This window comes from Dromaius novaehollandiae, chromosome 4 (genome assembly GCF_036370855.1).
Source record: "Dromaius novaehollandiae isolate bDroNov1 chromosome 4, bDroNov1.hap1, whole genome shotgun sequence".
In the NCBI taxonomy this organism is placed as follows: Eukaryota; Metazoa; Chordata; class Aves; order Casuariiformes; family Dromaiidae; genus Dromaius; species Dromaius novaehollandiae.
Genome location: NC_088101.1, coordinates 5790295 through 5808414, shown reverse-complemented (window position 1 = coordinate 5808414; position 18120 = coordinate 5790295). Strand labels below are relative to the sequence as shown.

At 51.9% G+C, this 18120-nt stretch overlaps 1 protein-coding gene across 1 annotated transcript in view; it reads right to left on the bottom strand.

Moving 5' to 3' along the window:
- RBPMS (RNA binding protein, mRNA processing factor) overlaps positions 1-18120 on the bottom strand; it is a 47490-nt gene that overhangs the window by 10627 nt on the left and 18743 nt on the right. Inside the window, exons 2-6 of the mRNA XM_064510278.1 lie at positions 14457-14534; positions 13058-13096; positions 12371-12433; positions 6252-6402; positions 2168-2298 (exon numbers count right to left, since the gene is read on the bottom strand). Coding sequence (XP_064366348.1) covers positions 2168-2298; positions 6252-6402; positions 12371-12433; positions 13058-13096; positions 14457-14534 — 462 coding nt within the window. The remainder of the gene's footprint in view (positions 1-2167; positions 2299-6251; positions 6403-12370; positions 12434-13057; positions 13097-14456; positions 14535-18120) is intronic.

The window sequence follows — 18120 nt, the reverse complement described above, 5'->3', positions numbered from 1 at the left end:
TTTTACCAAGTCATGGCTTCACACAGAGACCTCAGAGGCACAAGTCCTTCCTTTCCACCATCCCTCCTATCTTTTTATCAGCCTGTGAAAAGGCTCGAGCAGGTATCAGAGTCTTGGGAGAAAAATCGCTCTTCCTGTGCTTCGAAGCAAACAAAATGCATCTTGCAACAGATAGTGCATGGGGTTCAGACCAGGTCTGCAGCCCCCCAAACCCATCGTGGTGAGAGGGGCACGGGGCTGGGCACAGACAGCACTGGCCCGAGTGATCACATCAGGCAGCTGGGATGGTATCCTCTCCAAGAAACCCAAAGAGGAGTCACAGTTTTGGCCCCCAGGATGAGGACAGTGTTAGAGAAGGCACAACACATTTTGCAGAAGCCCTATAACAACATGTAAGCTTATGCGGGAGCTTTGCACCGATTTTCTGCAAAAACATGGGCCAGAAGACCACTCATCTCTGCTACCCCCATCCAGGGCCTTGGTGCATGACTTATCTGCCATGAATGAAATACCCTGTCCCCAGGGACATCAGATAAACGCACACAGCAGCAGGAGGGGCTGGGTAGCAAGTGCGGAGGAAAGAGTGGTGGGAGAGGGCAGAGATGGGGCCCAGCCACCATGCCAACATGGCAAAGGCCGCAGCTTCCCCAGGATGGGCACCCGTGCCGGGATGAGCCGATGGCACCTGCTCATCTACCATATTTAATTCTGGGGTTTTTTTTTTTTTTCAACCTCCTTTTCTTTCCTCTTCTTTCTGGGTTGGTTGTTAATTTTTAACTGCTGTATGCTGCTATCATGGGCCATTAGTGGTTTCAGCTAGCGGGGTGCAATGAGCAGAAAAGTGCTTGTGACAGAGAGCACATTACTTGGGCTTTCTGCCTCTCGCTTTGCAGGGAGCAGCCATGCTGCCAGGGTCAGCTCCGCTCCCTGCTTGCTCAACCACACATCGTGAATAAAATATGGGCCCTCCATTTGGGCTTCATTTTCCTTCTCCTTCCTGTCAAAGTTGCTTTGCTTCAACCCCCAAATTCACTGCCCTCATTCCAGCTCCCAAGTTTCCATGCACTCTTCAGATGGCGTTAGGAAATGGCCCTGTTACAGCCCAGAAGTGGCTGGAAATGCAGGCTGCAGCTGACTTCCCACGTACTGCCCTGACCACCAGCCTGCTGGAGGCTGGCTGCTTGCCTGGCCTGGGTTGCTGCCTACTGCTTGCAAAGCACCCAAGTGGCAAAGGGGCTCCCAGGGCCCCTTGCACTTGGATCAGCACCGGGCACCTCTCTGGAGCCGTTCCAGGCTGGGAGCTGGCTGCCCCACCTGTGTGCCGCACTAGAGCTGGGGGACCGAGCTTTTGATGTCCACACCTGGCTGCCAGATGCATCCACTGTGCAGGGACAGTTACCACTGCGACCTCTGCACCGCTGTGTGTGAGCTGGGGCCCAGGTGATGCCGAGACACCCCTGGCACTGGGTGGCACAGGAGATGGTGACCCTTGTTTCCATACTGGCAGCAGACAGTACAGCAGGGCCGCTGCCCCACATCGACAGAGAAGGGCTCCCAGATGCCATGGGGCTCCTCAGAGGGCTCAGAAGGTCCCTCACACTCCTTAGCCAGGTCACAGCGATGTCCTCCCTCCTACAGCCCTTGGGGCAGACAACGTGCCTTCCAGCAACACCACTGCAGGACCATCTGTGTCTGCATGCAGGTGCCCCACGTCCTGCTCCTTCTAGCTAGGACCGGAGCTGCCAGCTCCGCAGACTCACCTCAAATGCACACACATGTGTGCAACACAAATTCCCTTCCAGATAATTCAGCCCAAACAGATGGCCCAGCCCTGGCCGGTCACCACATATGGAGAGGGAGGGCACCATGAGGTCTCCCTTAGCTGCCCCGGTCTCTAGTGTGGACGAGAGTGAAGGCATTAAGGAAGAGAGAGGTGTCTGGGGAACATCAGGCAGTGTGCTGTCATCTCGTCCCACCAGTCCCGGCAGTATGTGTCAGCTTGATTTAGGTGACATCATTAATCTCTGGAAGGAGTGTCTGTTAGCTGGACAGAGGTTAGTCATATGGTGAGCACTGAGGGGAAGGGGTAGGGGCAGGGGGACGGGGGACCAGGTTTGAAAGGACGGTGGTAAGGTGAGCGAAGTTGTGGCTGATTGGTATCAATTACCTGGGCATGCAGTGAAGCGGGATACGTGAAAGCAGGAGGAGGTAGAGCAGGTGCTAACTCCGCTGGGTACAGAGGGTACGGCCCCCACACTTCAGGGCTACTGGGATAAAGTGCAGGCACTGTGAGCTCATCTGCAAGAAAAGAATAAGGAGAGTTAACGGTTACCATGTAATTGTGGCTTGGACAACAAAACAAGAGATGCCAAATTGCACCTGCAGCCAAATGGCCTCGACTGTGTTCCCCTACCAGCTCCCTGTGGCCTGAAGATCATGGGAAAGGCATGGCAGAGCTGTGGCAAATCCTGCTGTGGAGGAAGGACACAAGCCCAGAGCCACTCTGGCTCGGTCCTGTGCTCACGTGAAGGTGGGTCAGCGGCTACAGAGACACCATCCAGGAGACTGCCAAGCGAAGACGTCCCTGCCGATGGAGGCAGTGCTTGGCAAAGGGCACTGTTAAGTTACAGCCTAGAAGACGCTGGCTAAATGGAGCCAAAGCCCAGGCAGGAGTGGAAAAAGCTGTGTCCTCCAAGACTTTCCTCCACAGGATGGAAACCTTTGTTCCCTGTGGCACTGAGCAGCGGCAGTAACACCACCGGGGCAGGCCAGTAGCGATCACAAGCAAATTCAGAGGACCCGTAATCTACTACTTCTCTCTACTGTTAGTTGGGAGCTGTCAGTTTATTGATCCTGGCTTCTTCTAAATAGCCTGCAGGGGACACCAGCCATGAGTGATTTAATAACATCATAAATCCTTTGTTTTCCCCGCAAAACAGTAGGGAAGCAGAGACCAAGCACAAGCTTCTGCCTAAATTGTGCAATTTATGAGCCCCAGGGCTTGCATTGCTGCCACAGACTACTCTTTCCTGAGGCTTGTTCACAGCTAATGCTTAGGACCTGATTCATTCATGAGCTGCTCCATAAAAAGCAGTATGTTCAGTGTTGCTGTCAGCAGCAGCTAATGAGAAATAGCGAGAGCAGATGGACTGACTCAGAATACAATGCTGTTATTTAACTCGCCTGCTTGGACAACACGGAGCTCAGTTTTTCAACTTTTCAGCCTTTAATAATACGTATCGTGAGGCTAGGTACGCTTCCTTCCCGTTTCCAGGGAAGCCAAATTGGATTCTTTGGCTCTGAGAGGTTTAATTATATTTGGGAATCCGATGTCAGCTAGTTTGAAAGAGAGTTTATGACCTATAAATACACCCACGCATAGATACGCTTGTGCAACAGAGATGCAAGGAGTTAAGGCTTCTGTTTTTTATCTGGACATGAAAGTTAAAATGGAAGCAGTATTCTAAAGGCAGCACAAGAAATGCTTTCAAACAGCAAAAACTGTTAAGACATGTTTCATGGTGAAATATCCACTACAACAAAATCTCCAGCCACTGCTCAGAAACTCCCCAGCCCAGCAGTGTGGTGAACCAACACTACGAGCTTGTGCTGCCCCATGCTCTGGGCTAAGCAAGTGCTCCCAGCTGCTATTGGTGACAGGAGCCTGGGCAAGTCGGTCCACCCCAGCAGAGATGCTCTTTATGGTCTTTAACCTGTCTCAACTGAGGGGAGAGCAGCTCTCCTGCACCCATTTCACAGAAGAGGTGATCACAGCAGTTTCTCCTGCACCATGTCCCTTTCACCCCTGCTTTTTGACAGAGCATGGACAATTGTGCTGCCTTTTCCTTGGATGCTGCTGCCACAGCTGAGACAAGGCCTGCCCCAAATATTGCAGCCCTGGAGCTTTAAACTGAGGTGCATGCAGGAGCCCCAGCTGAGCTCTGAAAGGGCATCGCCAAGCTGAGCTGATGCTTTGCACCCTATCTGCTTCAAAGGACTGGAAACGCGCAGGCCTTTTGCAACCTGGGGAAGCGGCCACATTAGAAACACCAGCCACTTGTCCCCATCACACGATCGCAACAGCTGATGTCAAGGCTGAAGTGCCTCTGAGCATGAGGTGCTCCACCTGCTCCAACTGCATCCCGGCGCAACGGCACCTGGCACTGCTGCATCTGACACCCGTAACATCTCCAGGGTTACCCCAAAATTTCTGCCTGTCTCTAAGTTGATGTTTTGTAGCTGGATACCTCAGTGAGGCCAACATGCTAGCCTGCCTGGGCAGCCCTAACAGCCCCACACAGATATGCTGGAGGGATTTGGCAGAGGTTTTTCTAGCTTCCCTCTGCCACCAGCAACATTTCACGTGCTCAGAGAAGACTCCAGTCATCTCCAGCTACGTCCCGGACTTACTGCGACCCACTTCCCGTCTCCATGGCCCTTTCTCCGGTGAGCCGTGAGAGCAAGCAGCAGCCACCATCCCTTGCACCATCACCGCCATCACAGAGGTTGTGTTTCAATGACACAGGAGATTACAAGTTTACACTGTTGACTTGAAAGTAAGATAAACAGCAAAAACTTGGCAAGGGCTAGCATAAACAACCGCCCCTACCACAGCTCATTCCTAAGGGTCGTGGTCATCTCTCCGAGTGGGAGCAGCAGGACTGGGCAAGCCCGGGGACAGGCCCCAGCTGCAGGGTGGGTTAACACGGTGCCGAAGAAACCCCTCACAAGAGGGTGAGACACAGCAGGGATGCATGGGGCTCCCAGTGCCCTTCACAGCGTGTCCAGGAGGGCTGAGCACTAGAGAAAAGCTGTTTTCTCTGTCCTGGAGAACAAAGCACAGCTCAGACATTGTGCTTTGATTTCCGTCTGGCAGCATCAGGGACGAAGCAAGAGTTTTGCCAGCTCAGACAGAAGACCTGTTGGCTCCCCTGCAGGGCTCTTCCCTGCTATAACCACCCCCAAAACTACAGGTGTGGACAAAAGAGCAGTCTGTCCCAAGGTGCTGACTTAGGCACAGCTGGGGCTGGAAACCATGTCAGCATCTGTCAGGAACCCGCACCACCACAGGAAAAGCAGAGGATTTCCTGGCAGGAATCAAATATTTCTCCTGTCTGGGCTGACCATGACCTGCCTGCAGGTCCTCTCCAGCACTGACAGCTGGGTCTGCAGATCAGAGGGACCCCAGCTGCACACCCATATCCCAGCCATCACTCTGGGAGTGGTGCACCCTCCTGACTGCCTTAGGCTCTCAGGCAAGCCACCCGCTCCAGGCTTGAAGACACCCAGGTAGAGATGGGCCCTTTAGTGGCCAAGGGCAGTGAGGAGAGCCCTGAAAAAAACACCTGCACAACCACAGCAGTGCAGGGGGAAGGGGCATCCAGAGGTCTCCAGTCCAACCTCCCACTTCAGCAGGACTGTTGCCAACATGAGATCAGGGCAGCCATGGTTTCATCTAGCTGAGGCTTGGAAACCACCAAGGATGTTTTTTTCTGCCTTCTTTTTTACAAGTGTTTCCTAATACTCAAGCTGAACTTCACAAGCTGCCCCTGCAGCAGCATCTGCTGTGGCCAAGAAGAGTTTGGCTCTGTGATCATGGTGCCTGCCCCTCAGGTCACTGTACCTGTGGTTAGATACCCCCCAGCCTTAGATACCCCATACGTTACCAGATCAAGCTAGCCCAGCTCCCCTCTCATTGCAAGCCAGGTGGCCCCAGCCCCAGCTATCCCAGTAGCCCCACCAGACCCTCTCCAGTGTCCCCATAACCTCCTTGAACTGGGGGCCCAGACTGGATGTGGTACCCTGGGACAGCCTCCCTGGCACTAAGTGGAGGGCTAACAGCTGCCCTCGCTTTCCTGGCCACAGTCCCACTCACGTAGCCTGGCATGTGGCTGCCTCATTCAGGAAGAGCATGTAGTGCTGGCTCAAACTGCCCACCAGCAGACCCCCGAAAGTACCTCAGCTCCCTCCAGTGTCCCACATCTTTGTTCTGGCAGAGCTGGTGGAGCCGCATGTTTGCCTCGGATTTCTGCATGCTCAAAATTGCCTGAATGAGTGATTTTGCCAAGGCAAAGGAGGCTGGGAAGATTCCTCGTGTCTGATGCCCTCACTGCCAGGACACTGGGCAAAAGGCAGGTGGTGAGGCTGGCTCTGCCCAGAGAATGCTCCCAGCTGGCAGATGAAGGGCTGGGTTGGAGGGTCACTCCCCCACTCTTGTTCATTTTAAAAGGAGAGTAAAGCCAAGTACTTACATGGCTCCCTGGTGATGAACTGAGGTACGGCGTTGGGGAGAGGCGTGCTGGGATTCGGTGTGCCCACCAGTTTGCTCTTGGCCATCTTGGTGTTTGCCTTGGCGAACTCCAGGCGGAGCGTCTGGGGAATCTCGGGGTCGAAGCGGATGCCCTTGGTGGAAGGAAGGAAATGCACCCGGTCAGCGAGCCGGGCGAACAAAACCCAAAGAGTCCTTGCACGAGGGAAGGGGGTTCAGCCATCCACAGCCCCAACAGTGGCCTGATCCTCCCATGGTGCAGCAGGCATGTTTCCCACAGGCCTCATTTGTTCTCTCTTGCACACACAGACTCTCTTCCCCACCTTCACCCCCCGAATCCAGCTGGAAAACCAGCTCCAATGACTCGTTCAGAAAGTTAGGTCCGTAGCTGGGGCCTGTTTATCTTTTCTGCTGATAAAACATTCTCTAATAAGGACTTTGTTTTCCTGATTTTGTCCCTCGGTCACATAAGGAACCTTCGTCTGGCTCCCAGGCTGCTCTCTAATCTGGACTAAATGATGCCACAGCGTTACGGAGATGGAAACATATTTCACCGTGGAGACAACGTTTTGCATGCCCCGGCTATAAAACATCCCTCCTCATGGTGAGACATTTACGTCAGGCCAGGGGGCTCAGCTTGCTAAACCGTGTGCTGCTCCCGGCATGCGGTGTGCTCGGAGCGAGGGGGAAGCAATGCTCTGGTGGAGGGAGAAGCAGACAGAGAACCTCAGGGAACTGCTTTTAAAAGGAGCAATGCTCCCTCTGAGCCCAGGTACAAATGACGCTGTGTGGAAAGGGGAGTCTGGGCAGACCAAATGCGAGGCGGCAGCTTCCTTGACGCCATTGCACATGGTCACAGGCGGAGAAAGTGATCCTGGCACCTCTTCTTATCTAACACGTTTTCAGGGCAAGCAAGCGCACACATGGGGGCAGGCAGAAAGCCCCCTGCCTCCTCCAGTGTGAGCCTCCTCCACCACCTCCCAGAGCCCCGCAGCAAAAATAACCCCAGATTTTTGTCCTTGATTCAATTTCCAACATCCTTGCAAACTTCCAAAGTTTAAATGACCTAATTTGTTTGGCAGCGAACACCGAGGCCGTGGGCCCTCAACGACTTGCATTCCTCTAACATCTTTAGGATCAGCACCATATTTGGTAGTCGGCATCCTGCTCAGCCAAGCTCTTATCCAGAGGGATTAGCAGAGCCAAAAATATTTTAAATTTAAAATGAAGACAAGGAAAAACACAGAAAGGCATTAGAGAACTGGTTTCACGCTGTTATCCCTGCCTGATGAGATTATTCAGTAGGCGGAGTGATGTTACCCACTGCATCAGCAGCAGCAGTTTAACTCTGCAAAGGTAGAAGGAAGTTGCTAAAGGAAAGTGAAATCTGCTCTTTTGCCCGTAGTAAAAATAAAGCCAATGGTGGCTGAGAGGTGCCTCCCCAAAGAGCTCTGCCAAATGGTGGTGCCAACATGTCTGAGGCCACGACAAAGCAGTTCAGGGGCACTGAGAGATGCTGGTCACCAACCTGAGCCGCTGTCCAGGGGCCCTGGCACCCGGAGCAGCCCTTGGGGGCTGCAGCCGTGCTACAGCTCTGATGGCAAGAGCAAGGTGAGCCAGGGCAGCGTCAGGCAGCGAAAGGCTGCCTGTCAGCTGGGGACAGGGGCCTCGGTGAGCCCAACACACAAGGGGATGAGACAGCTGCACCTCTGAGCTTACACGACCAGGGAAAGCAGGTCCCGCCAGGTGCTGTTGGCCAACAAGCGCTCCGGGAGCCCCGGAAAAGCAGACTGGTGTGACATTTCCTGGAGAACCGCTTCCCAACCCTGCGTTTCCTCTGCTGGTTTACAACTGCCACCTGGTTACAAGACACCTCCAGCACAGGCTGGACAACAGCGTGTTCCCAGGCTATTTTTCCAGCCCACAGTGACAAACTGTGACATCTTCTGCTCAGACACTGAGCCCTGCGGTACAAAACCCCATGTCCTGGGAGCTGGTGAGGAGTTCAAGGCTGGGCAGACATTTTTTCCCACACATTTTTTTCATCTCTCTGAAAGCTTTTGCAGCTTTAGCTGCTATTTTTCCCACTGAACAAACAGGAAACTCTGGGAAAGGAGTCACTCTCTGACTCATATCTAAGAGCCTAATCCTTATTTAGATAAAGCTTTACGTTTTCCAAGTGGGAAAGAAGCTGAGGAGGTGCCGGGATTATTGTCCAACCAGCAATATCACACTAGCTAGCATGACAGCCACCCAATTTAGCGTGACCCATGACAGGGAGCCGCCTAATTTAACACGTCGGACCAAAGGCAGATAGCAATAGGGTCAGGAGGTAAACCTGACCACAGTGCTCTGCTGCCAGCACTGCATCTCTGTTCCAGGATGTGCCTTTCCAAGGTCAAAACCCTTGCAGTGTTCAAGACCATGAATACCTCTTCCACTATTATCAAGATCACCCTTGGAAAGGAAAGAGAGCAAAGTATTAAGGAATGTGGAGGCCTTCAGAGGCTCAACACAGCCCTCACAGTCCCATCGCTGACTTTCAGCATGGTTGGAAAAGCTGCTCTTTTGCCTCTGTGAGCCGCTTTCTGCCGTGGAAGCTCCTTGCTTGAGCCAGTCCTGCAGGTACAGCAGACTTGTTTTATGAATCCACTTGTGTTTTCCATGAGGCATTTCAAGCCAAGTGGTAAAATTATGCAGAGCTGCCGCCACAGGCACAAGCCCTCCTGGGGCATAAACCACACTTCCTATTTCCTGAGCCTCTTGCAGACACACTTGTGCACTTTGGTTGCTGCGCTTTTTTCCCAGCCTGCCCGGATCCAGCTGCTACACAAACGTATCCCAGGAGCCCTTGAAACCATCCTGAATTGATCTGCCAACCACGCAAGAGACCTTGTTTTTCCCCCACTGTCTGCCCAGACCTCTGCAGTGTGGGCTGAGCTGGGGCTGGAGAGAGCACCAGCCACCCGCAGCAGCATGGCAGGACAAAACTGCCACAGCATCAGCATGTCCAGACTGCAGCGAGGTGTCTCCCTTTCACAGGGGTCACGTCAGCCATGCCACCCTGCAGGGACTGCAAACCCGCCATGGGCTCATGCTTTTGAGGCTGCAACAGACTCGAAGAGAGGGTGCTGTGGAGGGAAAGCACAGCTGGAGCTTGCAGAACGGAGGCAGACGCTTCCTTTGACAACACTTTTTTAATGACACATTGTTTATGTGATGCATTGGTGACAGCGTTTCCTTAGCACGGCCGGGCTGTGGGTCACCCCCTCTCCTCCCCGCCAGCCCCACACACCTGCCTAGGCAGACGGTTTGGTCTATCACCTGCAGCCTAAGTTGGCAGCTTGCAGAGCAGCTCCCAAGCTCATCTGGCCCAGGCTGAGCTCACAGCAGGATGAAGGGCCTCTGGAGGGTGGGCTTTCCCTCAGGTCTGTCCTGAGCCTTCAGGCTGACACCGCAGCCCCAGCTCCCAGGAACTGCCCTCCATCAGCACACAAGAGCTGCTGCGGGGATGAGTCTGCCTGCTTTGCAGAGGAAAACTGTCTGGAAAAGCTCCCCAAGGTTGAGAGAGAACCAGTGCTGCTGCATCATCTCCCACTACTTAATCTCCCACAGACAGGAGGTCGCAGACCTGGGCAATGGCTAATGTCAGCCAGACAGGGTCCTGAGACAGGGCCCCTCACTGTCTGGACTCCCAAATGCAAATGTCAGCCATCTCCATAAATAACACTCCCCCCCCCACGCACCTCATTGTAATCTTCTTCCTCCCCTGCATTTAGCAGGGGAGGCCAGAGGCTGTTCACGCAGCACCTCTTCCCCACGGGCACCCCCTGAGTGAAATGAGATCAAACATGCCAATCAAACAAGCTCCAAATAAATATGGGATCTGGAGAGCCCCAGCAGGGGAGAACAGGGTGGACACATTTGCTACTGTCACTAGGGCAAACGTGGAGGGCCCTGGCTGGCTGGCACACTGGAAACCTGGTCACAAATCGTCAGCCTCCCGAAACAGAGGCACTGGTCTAAAAAAGGGAAATGTGAGTTCTCCAGGGCTATTTTGCTGCTGCAGACCAGAGGGATGTTTTAAGAGCTTTGATGCAGTGATAAGTTGGATATCAAACGAGTGGAACAAAGCATGTTCATTTACTGGAAGAAAATAATCTCTTCAGTGCCTGCATCTGGCTTGGATCAGTGTCAGGGATGTCCCTGCACACACACATTCTTGCACAAATACATGCGCACACACACATACAAGCACACATGCGTGTGTACCCTCACATATGTGCTGTTACACACACACACTCATACACTTGTTCATGCAGTCTGATCACTCCCACAGCATTGCCAGCAGTAAGGAACCAGGTTCAAACCAACTGAGCAGATTAACACTGATCTAAAAGCATTATCATCTATGCAGCCATGTGTCTTTCTCTCCCCTCCCACATAAAAGCAAAAAGGGGCTACAAATTCTTCCTGACAAACAGTCAAACGATCTGCGCTTTGTAATTCTCTTCCAGCACACTGGCACCCCAGAGCTCATGGGCAATGATCTGCACAGAGAGGTCCCGTGGACCCGTGCACTGGGACACAGCCCTTTGCTCCGCATTGCCAGGAGGGAGACAGGACAGCTGCCAGCTCTTGCTGGGCCCGGCCCAGGAAAAGATCTTTGGACCCGTTGGTAAAGGCCAGCTTGAGCCACACATAAAGGCTCTCTCCAGAATTAGCATGCAGATGGTACAAACAGCCAGGGCCAAACAGGGAGTGCACAGACTTGGCAGTGTGCTCACACCCCAGAGCTATTTCCTTGCTCCAGTGACTTACTGTGGCTGCAAAGTGCTACACTGTCAACAGGAAAAACTGCAAGTACCCGCGGTGCTCAGAGGAGCTGGTAGGACTCTCCTGGACACCCTTACAGAAGATGTGAGTTCAAACTCCCCTAGGAAGAGGTCTTGGCTAGCTGCTCTTATCTCAGCCATTTTTTTATGGAGGTGGGAGAGGCGAGAGGGGAGATGGAGAATATAACCTCCTTCCCCTCCAGGAGCGATTAAATAATTCTAGCCCTAAAAAAAAAAAAAAAAAAAAAAAAGAATTCCAGCCTAATCTTGTAACTTAAGAGAAACTTTGCTATGATGTTGGGGACAACACAAATATTATCATCGTGATATGTGATCTTCACCACAAGGTGTTCACTTCTGGCATCTTCACTCTGGCCTTTCCATCCTTGGAGATCATGAGCTCTCTGAATTGCACTAGAGCCCTCCAAAAGTCCCTTCCTCCCTAAATCTCTCCATGCTCCTGTGATAAGAGTTGCCTGGTTCCAGTGCTGGTAACAAGGGCTTCAGCTGGAAGAAGGCAGAGGCTACCTGCTTTACAGAAAACAGAGAGGCCAGCAGAAAGCCTTATCTCCCCAACATTTTTCAAAGCTGGACTAAGACTTGACCATGTGCCAAGACAGTGAAAAAATGCAGCCAGCAAAGAGAAGTCATTATAAAAACAGGAGTGAGGGATGGACATTAGGAAGTAGTGGAGATTACAATGATAGCAGATGATAAGTAGCAGATCAGGAAACGGTTGGAGAAATGGAACATATTCAAGCTAGCAGGTGCGGCAGATACACATCCTCAGGCCAGAGAAACTTGGAGAGCAACTGGCAGTCATTTGGGGAAGGAGAAATGAGGGAGGAATTCAGTGACGGGAGGAAAAAAGGAGTGAGCTCTTTCAGCCTCCTAAGAGAGGTCCCATCATTTGAGAGTTGTTGGAGAAAAGGCAGAGCCCGTAAGCACAAGTGCTGAGTAGCACGCAGCATATTCCTGAAGGCCAACCACCTTCATTCCTGCCTGGTCCACAGTCACCTCGTAAGCATGGGAGCAAAACATGATGGTGTAAGCGAGCTGCCCTTCCCTCCCGATAGACACAAGGGTTCTCACAGGCTCTCACAGACAAGCACAGTGTTGGGCTTTGGCCGTGAATCAAGGAAAGATGGTTCTCCCCACCTCCAATGCAGCAAGCACAGGCAACTCCTCTGCCAGCAGTACAGTTCCCCATCCCTCCCCAGGACGCGAGCTCTGGCACAAGCCACAAGGAAGGGCACAGCATACTTACGTTCAGAGCGTTTTTAGCAGCTTCTGCTTCTGAGCGGCTGTCAAAGCTAACAAACCCCACAGGCTGAGGAGGGAAGAGAGGAGAGGCGAGTCAGGCAGACACGAGCAGTGAAGCCTCCTTAAGCTGCATACAAAGCAGTTTCCCGGGATGGGAAATGCAGATCTAGGATCTGTACCCAGCGATGGTCTTAGCATCATGGGAGGCTGGGGCCAGGTGAGGCTTTTATGGCAGGGGACAGACATTTAGTTTGGTACTCAAGCAAGAGGGCAAGGCCTTGGAGCAACAGTCTCTCGTGATGCACACAAGGGCCACAGCCCAAGGCAGACTGTCTCTGCTCTCTATCTGGAGGACAGCGTGGTGTCACTGCAGCCCTCTGCTGCAAAAGGCACCTAATTCCAATACAAGGGCTGAGTCCAACAGCCCTGTGACCCTCCTGCTCCCAGGACACCTGCTCTGATCACCCCTAAATGGGCCCTTGCCTCTGCTGTAGACGCACAGCTCTTGCACTGGAAGCTGAGCACTCCCAGCAGTGAGACTGCACGAAAATCAGGGGATCTGGAGAGATGAGGGAAAAAGAGGACGAGACTAAGGCTGGAGCTTAGAAGAGATGAGACCCTGCACTGGTACATTGTTCCCAAATCGCACAGTGCTGGCAACTACAAGCACCTAGTTCTGAAAGGCTCTTACCTGCTTAGACGTGAGTTTTATAAGAGACCCTTCATATCCCTGCAAGAAAAGAGAAAAACTCTGTTTAGCCAAGATCCTTGCAAGATTGTCACAGATAGATAATGCTCAGCATGGAAAACCAGATCTGACACTGATGTTATTGATCCCTCAGCATCTGAGCAAGTTTTCCCCATGCAGCCACGCAGCAGAGCACGCTGGACCAGGACACAACCGCTGCAGTGGCAATGCCTGGACTTGGGAATGGCTGGCCAGCAGCAAGACCTGCCAAGAAGGGAAATTTGGCCAGGCAGAGGCTCACCTCCCGTCCTCTCCACTGAGGGCCTGGGAAGAGTAAGCTGCAGAGGCAAGCCTGGGGCACAGGCTCTTGAGTGCTCGGACAGCTTAGGAGGGCTGCCGGCAGAGAGATGCTCTGCTCCCTAATGTGGACTCCCCTGCCTTTGCCTTACTGTCACCCAGGCTGCTGGGGGTCATGCTCAGGAACAGAAGTGCCAATACTTTAGGGCACTTGTTTTTCCCTACCCTTTCAACCCCGCTAGCCCTTCTAGAGGGGAAATGTGTGTTATCTGTGACTCTGCAGTAAAACAGTTGGGGAGTATTAAGCAGACATGATAGTGAGCTTGTTACAGCTGTAAAGGATTAGCACAGGCTCAGGGACTCAGTGCTGCTGAATTTTTTGCACAGCTGTTTAATGCCTGATCATAGCTTGATAATACCATCTTTTGTATTTTAAAAGAGCCAATATCTGAGCTCCAATCTGTCATGGTCAAGAAACACAGTGGGGATTTTGAGAGGTTTAAAGTCAATTCTCTTCTGCTATTAAATGGGGTGAAAATCAACATAGAATTTAAACCTCTGTGTAATCAAAGAGACTGATACCATTTCTCTGTGTTTTACTGTGGGAAAAACATGCAGAAACTTGTGTCACTGAATGAAATGACCAAAGTAGGTTTTCTTTGGGAAACCAGTGGGCTCCTGGATCCTGCTAAGTTCAGAGACCACCAGCCGATACACTTCGCCCAGCCTTGCCAGGAAATACCATAGTGAGGACTGGAAGCAAGCTCACACCTCCTGAGTCTTGCCACAGTACCCTAAACTGGGGCCCAGCCTGGAGCACTGAATGGTTTCTAATGCCTTTGCAAGGGCCAGGTCCCCACAACATACTCCCAGACACCCCACCTGACCTTACACTGCTCTGTTTGCAAGGGTTCTTTGCTACATGGGTTTGTTATCATCTCTTGCACCCCTTTTGCTCTCAGGTCTGCGGAGAGGGACCACATGATGACATTGGGATGGTGCAGGTTGCCAGCTGAAGCAATGTGCTCCATGGTCACCACTGCGCTCCACTGCTGTACAGATGTTTGTAGACCACCTCTCCCCCCAGGGGACGCAGATCTGGTACCTTAAAGGGCCTGAACAGCAGGTAAAGTTCCCGGGGCTTGATATCCAGAGGCAGCCCGCTCACAAAGAGTGTCCTGACCTAGAAAAGAAGAAGGAAGGTTCATGGGGATCCTCATTCAGTATCTTTGGAATAGACTTGTAAATAATGTAGATAACCCACATTGTGGACACTTCCAAGAGCCGTAAGTGTAAGTGGCAGCACATGAGATAGGTGCAAGCTGTAGAAGGATACGCTGCAAGCACTCAGGCCCACAGCAGGACGCCTGGTAGTTGGCCACCTTTCATCCCTACGAGGATGCCCCAACTGCCCGTACTCACAGGCAGCCCTGGTGCTGCTGCCTCCATTCAGTTGCTGTTCTCCTATGACCTGTCTCTGCAGGGCTTTGTGCCCTCTTTTCCCCTCAGAGATTCTTTGAAGTGACCGTTGAGCTCTAACACACAATGTAAAGCCGTCTCCTAGAAGGGGACAACTACAATCGAAGGGAAATTTAATGGACAGCTAAATGCCTTAAGACACTTACAGGATGAAGCATTTTTCTGGGGGTGTCCCTCTCCCTAAGATGACCACAGACGAAGCTGTTTAGATTAGACACCTGATGCTCAGATGGTTTAAAGTTAGCTGAGATCTGTCCTAGCCACATGGAGTGTCACCAGCACGTGAGGCACCTGGGAAGCCTTGCTCAGCTAAAGATCCTCCAGCTGGAAGAGGCTACGCTTCCCTGTGCCTTCCTACACAGTTTGCAAAACAGGATGTCTTGCCAAATCCAAACAGAGTCTTTATTCTGCAAACAATGGCTATTGTCTCTACAGGGTTTCAATCCTGAAGCAACTAAGTAAGGACTCAAAGAAGCAAGCCCAAACTATTTCTTCTATACAGGAATGTCAGTGTTTTGAATGGGGCTAATTTTAAGTAGTCTGTCTGGATTTTTAAAAGTCACCTTCTAACAGTGTCTGAAGGATTTTAACTCCTTTTCGGTGGATCTAAGAGTGGTGATGCAGTGTTTGCTGTCATGCAGCATCCTAAAAGTAGGGACAGCTTGCAGAAATCCTGATTCCACAAAGAATGATAGCAACAAGACTGAGAAAGTGAGAACTCAATCAATTCCCCCACGGGAATGTATTAGGTCTCATCAATATGGAAAATCAGACTGCACTGGTAGATCACAGCATTCTGCAATAATCCCTGACGGAGTTATAAAATCGCTTCGTCCCACTGAAACTGGCTATGCTGACAGGATCTAACAGAATTATAATCTTGTTAACATCCTGGAGAGATCAGGTAAAAATAATCCCACAGTAGTAAATTCTGCTGAATAAATAAGCCCGGAAAGTCCTCTCTTCCTCTTTCTATCAACAACTCACACTGTGGCATGCAGCAGTGTTCACAGGGAGCTGATTTCCCCTCAGCACGGTGGGAATGGCAGGTAAGGCCAACCTCTCACCTTTGCCTAATTGTCAGAGTTGGCAAATGTTGTAAATTCCTGCTGGCCAAGCAAGGGTGTGCTACGCGCAGAGGGGCTGCAGCCACCCGAAGCCCCTGGGGTTGCTAGCTGCTTCCTCACTTTGGAATAACTTGCTTGTCCTTGAAAGCTTATTTAAAACATTAGGGCGAAGCACTCATCTTTGAGTCTTTACCAAGAACGTGAAGCCTTGCTCTTAGGTATGCACCCACTCACGCACCCTCCCCCTCACCCTGGAGAACTAAACGCACCCTCCAGAGGCCCCAAAGCTTTGATACCAGCACATTTCCTCCAGGTCAGACATAAGCTCAAATATACGCTCAAAGGATCAAAAAGCAAACTGTGATAGTAATAAGGAACAAGGGCAGGGGGAGATGCCCTTCTTGCTCGCAGGACCCTTTGATCCTACTGTTCAAATTGCTCCTGCCATCCAGACAGGATGCGGGGGGGGGGGGGGGGGGGGGACTTTCTTTGCCCTTCCCCGCAAAGATGTTATCCACTTCTACTCAGCACGATGCTTGACCCGAAGAGGAACAGAGGAGGTGGACACACTCAGATGCGTAGGGAAATGGAGGAAATAGGTGATAGAAAGGGGACAGGCTGGTTATTTTGAACCTACCAACACAAAGCCCGAGAAGGACATGATGGCTTCATAAATACACTCAGGTAAACATCAAGGAGGGAGAAGTTTTATTTAGGGTGAAGAGCAGTGCCAGTATGAGCTCAAAGGAGTTGCCCACTTGAATCACTTTCTGCGAGTTCCCAAGACAACTCATGGGTCTCTCTTCTCCCTTTTTGGAGGCCAAGGCATAAAACCAGCAAGGTCACATCCAAAACACTTCATCTCCTCCCATAGACCAGCCTTGCCGCCAATGGCAAGTTCACTTGCCAGACGCTTGCCAGGCACTCGTTCAGGGACCATGAGTTGGGGGAGGCCTGTGTGCTTCACGCCTCTCTTAAAAAGTCATATGTGATCTGCCACTTCATTGCCCAGTTTCAGTGGCCAGGCTGGGCAGTGGCCTTTTGGCATGGCCAGTTTGTTGGGGCTGCAGAGATCAAGGATGAAACGCTTGCTTTAAAACCATGAGGCGCACCACAGACCTCGGAAACAGGGTCTTTTCCAGCCTCCAGGGCCACATGGTTGCTCCACATGAAAGACACTGCGGCTAATCAGATGGGAGTTAATCTGAGTGGTATGACCTGCAGCAACTTGCCAAAAAAAATCCCTATCCCACCTGCAATGTATTGCAAAGGCTTTTAAGCCCATTGTGCTAATTGAGGCAATCCATTGTGTTAACCTATCAAGATGAGCTAACTTCACTCGAGGAAATTGTTGCTGTTCTGCTAATGCAGCAGAAATGAGATCTGCACTTGTATCAGGCTTTTCTGAGGCAGGTAAAACCCTACCTGGGTAAAACTCTTTGAGTCAGATCTGGACTGTGTATAAAAGCTGGGACACTGAGTGATTCCTATGCTTTAAAACTGGCTTTTCACTGGAGGAGCAGTGTTGCGTGGAAAAGATGTGAGACTGAGAGTTGTATCTGCTTGTCCTTTGCAGCTCATCCAGCAACCTCATCCAGACTGATCAGGCAGGAAGCACCAAGCCATGGCTCACACAGGTTTGGTGCCTGGCGCCCAGGCAGCCCTCAGAGCTTAACCTTGAAGCACGTTGCGTTGAGATCTTGGGGCAGATGAGGCCTGGGGGGCTGTGTTAGGTCTCCATCGCCACAGCCTCACCGGGCCCTCATGACCTGACTAGCCTCTCCTGGGGCCTCCACCACCCACATGCCCCTGCCCATGGCCCGGGCTGCATTTAGGCTCAGGCCTGGGGCAAAGGGCTGGCCCTGGCTACTCTCACTGGACTGACTCTACTTGTTTGGGTGCTGTGGGGCTGCACCCCGACTGGTGAGGTCCCTGCTGTGCTCCCTCGCTATCCCAGCAAAGAGCTCACTGAGGCAGGAGCCCCCTGTCCTCATCGCAAGCACAGGGTCGCTGGTGAAGGGAGGGTACATGTTGTTTTATATATATATCCTGGAGTGAGAAAGCTTCCCCTTATCTAGGGTACAGAGGAATTCAAGTCCTTTGGACGTGAAGTGCTTTTTAGGCACCCAAATGCCTTGGGAGAGCTGGGCAGAGGGGTTGCAGCAACTGTCAGTTGGACCAGCCCTAGGTGACAAGTTGCCCAGTCTGGACTGGAGGAGGGGA